Source organism: Akebia trifoliata, chromosome 3, assembly GCF_017979445.1.
Source record: "Akebia trifoliata isolate Shusen 1 chromosome 3, ASM1797944v1, whole genome shotgun sequence".
Classification (NCBI taxonomy): Eukaryota; Viridiplantae; Streptophyta; class Magnoliopsida; order Ranunculales; family Lardizabalaceae; genus Akebia; species Akebia trifoliata.
The window spans coordinates 59,132,362-59,143,154 of record NC_141377.1 but is presented as its reverse complement, the minus strand read 5'-3'; the positions used below and the strand labels follow the sequence as shown (position 1 = coordinate 59,143,154).

General features: G+C 31.3%; 1 protein-coding gene across 1 annotated transcript; it reads right to left on the bottom strand.

Annotated features, from left to right (window-relative positions):
• Window positions 1-76: 76 nt before the first annotated feature.
• On the bottom strand, window positions 77-7,282 carry LOC147408437 (WAT1-related protein At5g64700-like). Its single transcript, XM_086437459.1, has 7 exons — window positions 6,403-7,282; window positions 6,180-6,245; window positions 3,466-3,582; window positions 2,466-2,706; window positions 1,623-1,781; window positions 1,366-1,517; window positions 77-412 (listed from the first exon to the last, which is right to left on the bottom strand). Exons 1-7 carry the CDS (start codon window positions 6,591-6,593, stop codon window positions 280-282), a joined length of 1,059 nt encoding a protein of 352 aa, XP_086293585.1. The 5' UTR covers window positions 6,594-7,282; the 3' UTR covers window positions 77-279.
• Window positions 7,283-10,793: the final 3,511 nt, after the last annotated feature.

Here is a 10,793-nt window from a genome sequence, read left to right as displayed (position 1 = left end):
CATGTTAGACATATATTAATTATTACCACAATTAATTATATATAGAGTAATTTCTTTGTAGGAAAAAAAGAAAACATATTATTAGAAAGAAACTTGGGACTTACATTTATGTTAAAATGAAGTCTACTCCAATGTATTATATTATACTTAGTTAAAACAAATTCCCCAAACTGTTTAGAAAGGCACTACAATTTGTCACATTTTTTAGATGGTTGTTACTTGTAAAGAAAATGAAAAATGTAGCCAGAAACGAAGTTGACATCTCCATCCTTGGGCATTTTAACTATGAACTTCAATGTCCTTAACTTGGATACTTCCCTTGTGTAGAGGCAAGTTTGGTGTTGCCGATTCATTTCTCTTTCCCCATAGGAAGGTGTACAATCCCATGATGATCATAACCATGCCTAATATGCTGCAATTTCACCCAAAATTGATCATCAAACATTTCATAAACTTAAAACTTCAACCAATTTAAGTATTGTATAGTATCATGAGGTGAGCTAGCTATTAAGCAACCAAGTAAAGGGGCATCACACAAACAATGCTTTTGAAAAAAAAAAAACAAAAACAAGAACTAATACTTCCACATTGACTTTTACTTACAACACACTAAAGTCACTAATCCTTCTCCAAAGAACTTGTTTATGAAATTCTCCTTTCTATTTTACTCCATTTTGAAGTCCATGGAAAATGATGATGGAAAATGAGTACGATGGAAAATTGAATTTTTGATTTTTGATTTCATCTAGAAAAATAAAGTGGAAAAATCTAGAGAGAGAGAGAGAGAGGCGTCGATGACTGACGACGTTGTGACAACAACATAGCAAGAGTAGTGAAGACGAAGGATAAGGGCATCAATGGTGGTAGAGGTGGAGATTGGGGAGGGAGAAGGAAATTTTATGATGGATTTCATTTTTTCATGGGGTTGGATGGAAAAATGAAATTCAGCATTTTATAAAATTTTGAATGAGTGTGGAAAATGATTTTTCATGAAAAAATTCCAATTAGACAAAAGATTTTCCATCATTTTTCATATGCAACCAAACATACCCTTAAAATTTTCCTCATCTAGGATTTAGGGTTTCCAAATGGCATATCCTCAATATTATATGAAGTGTTGTGTGTAATTCAATGAAGTGATGTGTTACGTGTAAAACATGGTATGTAAATAAAAGTTTTCACATTATAAGGAACGGATAGACTTGATCAACCCTAATCCGATACAGACCCAATATCCATTGACAGTCCTACAACCAACATTTCAGTAGGTCCATTTTTCAGATCATCAAATTTCCTCACACCCAAAATTCCCTAAAAGAAATTGATTTAACAAGTAAAGTTGTTAATTTCATTTAAATTACAAACCTTCCAACAGTGATAGCTTCACCAAATATGAGAGCTTCAGAGATGGCTACAAAGACTAAGGAGAGTGGATTGAACATGGAGGGATATGTGGGGCCTTTATTTGCAATGGTCCACAACAGTAAACAGAATGCTGCACCAGTGGCCAATGCTCCCTGTAAGCATCATCATATGTATAGATAATTAATTAGATAACATCTTAAATAATTTCTAATTTATAGACTTTTAGAATTTAAGGCATTTCCAGTGAATTTTCATACCGAGTAAACGATGGTTAGTAGTTGCAGATCCCATTTTAATCTCCATGAGTCCTTACTTCTATCCAACGATAAGCCTATCACCATTGATTGCAAGGACGCCATAATGCAAGTCAGCACTGTTGTACAATACTTCGAGGGGTAAACTTTTGCCAGCTTAACCTGGATAGGAGAGAGAGATCGAGGATTAGGCTATCTTTCATATGAATGTGTTGGAGTGACATTAAACTTTGACTTTGTTTCACACATTTCTGACGTCAAGGTGAGCAAAGAATCATAGATGATTTTCACTAGTATGCGCGATGAAAATTATCCATGGTTCCCTACACATCCACGTCAATCAGTGTGAAATGATGTGAAATTTTTATGTCATTTCACATTCTTACACAGTTTTAAAACCCGAAAACTATATTTGACTTGAGTCAAGTCAACAACTGATGTTGACTCATACTATATGTATATCAAGTTATAGCATTCGCTTTATAGCCACCTTTGATCCAACATTTGCTAGGGTTTGATGTATCAAAATCGCTTGTTTTTTTTTTTTTTTTTTGTGTGTGGATGTTCTCCAAAATCAATGGGTATGAACCCCAATTTATAAAAATAAAAAAAAATAAAAAATACCAGAGGTCATGCGATTGTCAATCTTGAATTCTGTAAAATTCACTTTTTTTTGTGTGCAAAAAATCTCTTGTTGCTGACATTTTATCTTGGGTCTTGTTAACGTGTGCCTTGTATGGCACACAGGTTAAAGTACAATAAATACACTTTAGAAATTGGATTTTATTATTTACTAGGTTGGACTCTTAAGATTATCTACTGGATATTATAGAATAGTTTAAATACCTGCACAAGTAACCATGTAGCATAGCAAAAGCAGAAACCAACCAGCATGAAAGAGCCACGTATCCAAGCATAGTTGGAAATCTCAATATTGATTATTTGGCTTGCTTGAAGATGATGAGATGACCGTATGTAGAAAGCTTTTCCATGATACAAGCCATTAGTCAAAGCTCCCCCAACGCACAATAACGATCCTGCAATCTTGAGTCTCCCTCCTCTGCTTCTTAGTCCTAATTTCTCTATTCTGAAATAATAAACAAGTCATGAATTCCCAAATATGCATTTTATATAGGTACCAACTCCATGCATGTATAGTGTTCAAGACTTCATTGGAACTTTAGCCTCCCTCTCTATAATCATGTTTCTCACTTTCTTGTAAGAGTATCCATCCAAAAGTATTATTATTTTGTCTATTAATATATATTAAAATAAAATAAAATAAAAATAAAGATTTTATTCTAATTATTTTTAATAAAATTTTTATAACTAATTTTTTGGACTGTGTTCGTTTGTTTTTATTTTTATTTTTTGCTAGGCAAGCAAAAATAATATAAAAATCAGTTGTGATAATATGACTATCAAGTGGCATGCTCAATCGACTCCATTACGTGGACAAAAGTTTAGGAATGGTAGATCTATATGCCTCAGGATACACGATTGCACTCCCCATAAAAAATGTATCCTGAGACATACATATCTAGGGTTTTTGAACCTGTCCATGTCATGGAGTCAATAGAGCATGCCACCTGGTGAGTCATTTTATCAATACTCTATAAAAATAGAGAAAAAAAAATTACAATTTTTTGATGTTTGGAAGACTCCTTAAATTCTAATAAATATCTTTTTATCAATAGAAGGAAGATCATTTACAAAATCAAATCTAGGAGAAGCTTTTGTAAAAGAAGCAAAGGTTAGAGATTAGGATTGAATGAATTAACAACGATTATCATTACCGATAAAAAGAAAAATACAAGACCGAATTATTATTATCTATCTTACTTACCTAGTTATGACTGAGAGGGTGAAAGTGACCACTGGAATCAAAGAAAGAAAATTGGCAGCATACGTGGCTGTGGTGTCCCGCAAACCATAATAGAACAACCCCATAGCCATTGTTATCCTGTTTCATACATATAGAAATCATAAGATGTGAAAAAGTATTCTAATCAACAAATTATAAACATACTAAAACATGACTCATCCTTTCTTCTTTAGACGTATTATATTTTTTCTAAGGAAAATAATTTCACAAAAGTACAACTTGTCTCATGCAAGCTGAAAGAAAGTAAGGATAGGAACCAATTGAAGATGATATTGGAAAATTTTAATTAATGATAAAAATAAGATTTCATCCACAATATACATGTATTGACTTTATTAGAATATTTGACGTGTGAGCAATGTAATAAGGTGTCATACGATAAATCAAATCATATTTATAGAAAATTATATAGGATTAAATTAATTATAAATTATGATGAGATCTGTTCACATTATATTAAATTAGATATGATTATCAGATCAATTAAGATTTGTTATATAAATTTTATTAAGGTTCCTGTAATTTATCATCAGTATAAATTCATCTTCTAATATTTTAGAAGTTCCAAGTACATATCAGTTAGAGCTCCCCGATCTATTAATTGGGTTAATATCTAAGTTTTTGAAATTCTAAATCCGCATGGAATGAGATAATGAAAGAGGATATGAACATATATATTTTGAATAACAGAATGGGACAAAATCGAAAGAAGGAATATGGTCCATTTAGCTCTCTAAATCTTTGAAAAAACCTTCAATGATGATAAAAAACAATTTGATGCCCCTCTCATCATAAAAAGAGGAGGTATTTAATAATTTCCTCTAAATATTATGTGGACTGAGATACTCGAAAGTCTTGTTTTAGCAAAGGGAAATATGTCATCAGGACTTTTTCTCTTGCATTTTTATTGTATGAATTGAGAAAAACTAAATTAACAAAAACCAAAACTAAGAAGACATATTACCGGAAGGAAAAAAAAAAACGAACAGGAAACATGATTGAAACTAGTTTTAACGATTACAAATACTAAAATTGTTTAATGGCCAAGGCCTTCCTTCGAAGTGAGAGAGGTATTGAGTTCAAACCTCCTAATTGGCCACCTATAAGGGATTTATCCCAACTTACCTGGTGGTATATGTGACTGGGGGGGGGTATTGTATGTACTTGGGGATTTGGTCAAGATATGGTGTTCTAATTGGCCAATTTCCTCACCCCTTCTAGTATAACTATGGATTCGGACATCACGTAATCAAAAAAAAAAAAAAAAAGTAAAAATGAGGATTCTACAATAAATTAATTTTAAATTAGGAAAATTGTGTGGTGGAAATTGGTAGCATATAAAAGCTTGAGAAAAATATTGGATGACGATCTAAATCTATATAATAATGAATAAGAATAAGATTAAGAAGCTAATTAAGTTTTCTTGTATAGTTTTTTTCCTTAGAGAAAAAAAAAAAGAAGGTAATTTAAGATTCCAAAATACCCTTTCCGATTTCAACCTTCAATCTCAATAGTTCATGTTAAATCGTTGAGATCATGATTTATAATCAATCATCTAAAAATTAATGAAGTTTCGATCTCGGCATTTTTAAAATATGTTGACCATTTCAATTAATATTAATCACGATTTAGATATTTGATCTTAATGATTAATGTTATAATCATCAAGATCAATGATTTATAATCATTGATCTTGACGATGTCAACTTTCTATCTCAACTATGCGTATTGAATTGTCGTGATCAATGACTAGGGACTGTTATAAAGTGTTGATATCGATAAATTTAAAAACAAATGTACAATTTTTGAAAAACGTAAAACAGATGATTGAGAATATCTGAATAATTGAACTCAACTTTTGAAAAAAGAACTTTAGGAATTTAGGGATTAATGCGCATTTTCTTAGGGACAATTTTTTGTTGGGAATGCCTACCATTGCAGCAACGGTCATGTTAACGAATAGCCTCAACCCATGTAAAGCTTAAAATGGGTTGGATTCAGTTCGGATATAAGTATATCAAAATTCAGATCAGAATTTCCTTTATTTGAATTTGAACCTGACTCAGATCCTACTAGATAAATCATATTTAAATAATTGTGATTTCACTTAATTCGGATCTGATCCAATCGATTTACTTGATTCAGGTCGGATCTTTGGACCATTCAATACTTTTCCTTTTATATTTGTTTGTTAATTGCTGTACTACTATATTTTACCATTAAATCATTTTATTTAATAAGAATTTATGTTTTACTAAAATAGTAGAAAAGGATATTTTAAAAAATCTAAAAAGGTCGTGATACATTTTATTCAGATATGCTCTAAGGGCCCGAACCCATTAAATTCGAATTATGGATCACTAGGATTTCGGATAAAATCCAACCCATTTAATGCCCGTTACAAACCGAATTATCAAGATACCACCAAAAAGTTAGGTCTATTTAGAAAGAACCCCTCCGCTAGGTTTCGTAATATTTTTAATTCATAAACTCGAAGAATTCAGTGACGTGGCTTATTTAACTAAAGTCCAAATTCCCAACAAAATAGGGCTCCTGAATCCCAGAAGATCGGAGTTTTATCTCTCTCCACAGAAGAGTGAGTGAGTGAGAGATTGACGCACGTGACATTAATGACTGTAATGTGAAATTAAAAAGATAAAGATTAGGGATTTTACCCAACTAAGGAGTTGATGAAGATCCACACTAAGGCCAACCAACTAATCCTTTTCTTTAACATCTCCCTGCATACAACCATAACACCAGCAAAATTAAAACATCAAGAACACCAACAAAATAAAATAAAATAAATTAAAATTATTAGATAAAAACTCTAAACCCTAAACCCTAAACCTTAGATAGATAGATAAAAGGCAGAATTAAATGACAAAGGATACGTACCTCTCCATGAAGAAGGCCAATGGGGCTACAAACACAACTGCCACAATATGTCTGTAAGTCAAAATAGCCAATATGAAGCTCCCTCTATGCAATATGACCCGAGACAGCAATGGCATTCCTGCTAAGATAATCTGTACCAATATCATGCTCAAGATTGCTCTTGATTTCACAATGTATTCCTTCAATCCCATCTTTCTCTCTTGCTGTGTATTCTATATATTTGATCTATAAATTCAAGAAAAATGTTCAAACAGAAGAAAATAGTACTGCAGACAGATTGAAGATTTTAATTGCCTCTCCTCTCATATATATATATATATATATATAAAGAATCCAAGAAGGAGAGGAGAGGAAGCAAATTAAATTTGGCTAAAAAGAAAAATATACGCGAAAAATGGATTGGATTCCCCAACAGGTGAAGATATTAAGCAAAAAAACAAAGAAAACAGAGTGCGAAATGCGCTTTTTATGATTTTCTCCGTACCTCTCCACACTTTTATGAATATTTAATTGGCACCTATGCATTTTAACTGATCATCTAACTACCCCTCCACACTTTTATGAATATTTAATTGAGAGATTTAGCGGGCAGATCTATCTGTTGCAATTTTATTATAATAAAAAAAATTAAAGTTTTTTAAATTTCATGAAAAAACTCAGATTACATAGAAAGAACGAAAAAAAAAAAAAAAATCTTTTTGAACTAGATAATAGATGTTGAAAATGGATGGATATCGAACTCCTAAATTTAAAACTAAAATTAAAGGGTGAAATTTATTTATTATATTTTTTTTAATTCTTAAAATTTTTCCTTTATAATCTTGTACAGATCATGTTTTTAGACACCACAAATTGATGCGGTTAGAAGCCACTCCAAGCTATGTTAAGTAATAAATTAATCTCAAAAAATTTGAAATTTATGATGTCGATCCCATTCCAAAGTTTACTCAGTAACGAACTTGATAAAGTGAGGTTTGGTGGATGACAAACTTTATAAGGGAAGATTCCCTTGGAGTTGTTAGAATTCCAAGGGAGTTTTTTAATAAAAGTGCAAATATAGAAGAGAAGTTATACGTCAACGTTAGAAGAACAAACATTTCCTGTTATAAAAACCCTACTAAAGTGATTCAACGAAAACATTAGTACTCCACATGCATTGAATAGTGATTGCTTAGTAAAAAGAATATTGTCATCAACCAATGGTGTAACGTCACGTGTATTGAAAATTAAGGTGAAAATGCATTACACACACATTGAAAAAGAAATATTGATGGGTTAGTAAAGGAAAATTTTAGGCGGTTTAAGTGCTGGTAGCCTCGGGCTACCTTTTAAAACACATGAATAATGTCATTTATCTGCTCAGAACACTCTCATAACAGACATCTGCTCCGAATCCGGATCCTATACTCCTAGGGTGGAGGATTACATTTCACATAACCCAGTCTTAGAAATTCAAATCTAAAATTTCTACTTTTCATAAGAAAATCTCCAAATCATAAGAATATATTTGTGATTTCAAAAGAGAAATTTCACAAAACATATCAACTTTTGATGAAATTCTGATTCAAAAGGGTGTCAAATGACACCGTTGGACTTAACAGAAAATAATTTCTTCTCCAATTTTGTTATTATATATATATAATACTGAACCAAATAATCAATTAACTTGATCAAGATTTTTACCTGACTTTGTGCATTTTCAAGTTGACTCGGTAAATTAGTTCCACCAAGTTTAAGTTGAGTCATCACAAAATCCAATTGATTTGACTTAATTAATTCTTTATAGATCGAATCAGACCCAAAATGCATTGACAACCTGCATGTACGTAGTTATGTACTATAATGCTGACAGCTTGATAAGATGCAATTTGATATCAGATTAAGATTTAGAGTCGTGATAATTTGACTTACCCATGTGGCATACTCAATACTCCTAACATAACATGTCCTAGAAGCATAGATCTGACATGGATAATGCTAAACTAACATTACAATGTACATTATGGGAAACATTTTTGACATGAATATGCGTCAGCATCATAGATTCTTTTCATCATGATTCTGTGAGAAATGTCCCCTCATGATGTACATTTCAATGTTACTCTGGCATGACTCATCTAAAATTACAACCCTTAGATGTGGACATGTAACCTCTAATCTATACAATATAGATATCCTTAAGATGTTGACATATAACCTCCCCGACCCCATTTTATTCTCACTTTAATTAGCGTGAAAATGTGTTGGAACGACATGTTGTTGGTGGTTGTAAGAGGGAGACTAATCAGCTGAAATAATAAGTAAAAGAATAGGAACAAAACAAAAAGAGGAAAAATCACAAGGAACTTGTAGACTTCATTTTAGCATAGAAATCTGAGATTCCCATGCATCTTTGTCAGTCCAAAATCGCTTTCTAATAGTATATATATATAGGGTGGCGTTCAGAGGCCCTAAAAAGAGCCAAACATTTTTCAATGCATGGTTTAAAAGTCTCATAATAGGATGATTTTTTGTGAGGGTGATCTCTATGAGGAGGAGATCACCCTTACCAAAAATCAGCCCATTCCGAATCTTCTAACACCATCAAAACTGATTTTCTAAAATTGGATGGTCCACGATTCTTCAACTTGTAAATTAGGCTTAGAAGTTTTGGAAGAATCGTGGACAGTCAGATTTTTGTAAATCACTTTTGATAGGTTTAAAAGTTTCGAAAATACACACTGATCATTGTTAAGTAAATTTATCCTGCCTTGTGGTTTGTAGGTTGAAATTAAGCAAATTTCAAACTGAAAGATCATTAAACTCATCGTTTTCAATCTTTCCCTAACCCTCTTTAAAAAAATTCTCGATTTTTTATTATAAATTTCAAGATTTTCTACTTCTCAAAAAAATCTATCTTGCCTTGTGGTATGTAAGTGAAAATTGATAAAATTTCAAGGTTGAAGATGACTAAACCCATCTTTTTCACCATTTTCCTAATTTGATTAGTTTATCTATTAATCGTACACGATCTAAATAAAGAGTTGTTGTTGGCACCCCAACTTTTACTTATTATATCCCAATTTCTTGAATTATTTATCACACCTCAATTAAAGATTAAAACACACACTTCAAACATTGCAAAGTTTTGTCTCAAATTTAACTAAGCGTCGGGTTCACCAGTTTTTAACTTATTGTTTGAGTTCACCACTTTTTATTAAAGAATGAATTTGAGACTCAATTTTTATTTTTTATGATTACATCATAAATTTGATTTGCAACCATAATTTATACATTTTTTGGTATTTAAATGAGATTAAACAAATATTGAAATAATAATATAAAAATTAAAATTTTAATTGCATTACAGCGTTGAGTTCACCACTGTTTATTTACATTCCATCGAACTTGACGGTAATTAAATAAAAAGTGGTGAACTCAACACTAAGTGATGAGTTCTTCAATTTTTAATTTAGTGTCGAGTTCATCAGTTTTTATCTTACTGTCGAGTTCACCAATTTTTATTGAATAACGAATTTGATATTCAAATTTGAAATTTATGATGTAATCATAAAAAAAATTGAATCTAAAATTCGCTCTTCAATAAAAAGTGGTGGACTCAATAGTAAGATAAAAATTGATGAACTCGACACTAAATTAAAAATTTATGAATTCATCACTTAGTGTTGAATTCACCACTTTTTATTTAATTACCGTCGAGTTCAATGGTAATTAAATAAAAAGTGGTGAACTCGACACTGTAATCCAATCAGATTTTTCGTATATATATATATATATATTTCCAGTATTTTAACTTCGATACTTGGTTAATCTTCTCGAAATACCTAAAAATGCATCAATTATGGTTGTAAATAAAAATTTACGATGTAATCATAAAAAAAATTGAATCTCAATTTCGTTTTTCAATTTTCTTTTTATAAATCATCGAAAAAAAAATACATCTAGAGGTTCAAAATTAAGAGAATATCATTCTTCACAATCAAAGATCGTCGAAAATGATGGTAATCATGGTTGGCAAACCTAACTATATGAAGAAGATGAGAAAAGGATAATTTCGACATTTCACATATTCAAAATGGTGAAAATTAGGGGTGCACATGGTTCGGATTGGTTCGGATTTTGACAAAATTGGAACCGAACCAAACATGATCGGTTCTACAAATTTGAAACCGAACCAATCCAATTACTCTATAGAACCAAACCAATCCAATCCAATCTTGGTTCGGATTGGTTCGGATCGGTTCTCGGTTCTCATACTTATTAAAGATAAATACTTTCTTCCTCAATCCAGGCATTCTATCTCCTCCAATCTTCAAACCTTAAAAATAAGTAAGACTTTTTTTAAACGTAGACTTTGGGATAATAAAAAAATTAAAAGGAAGAAGAAGAAA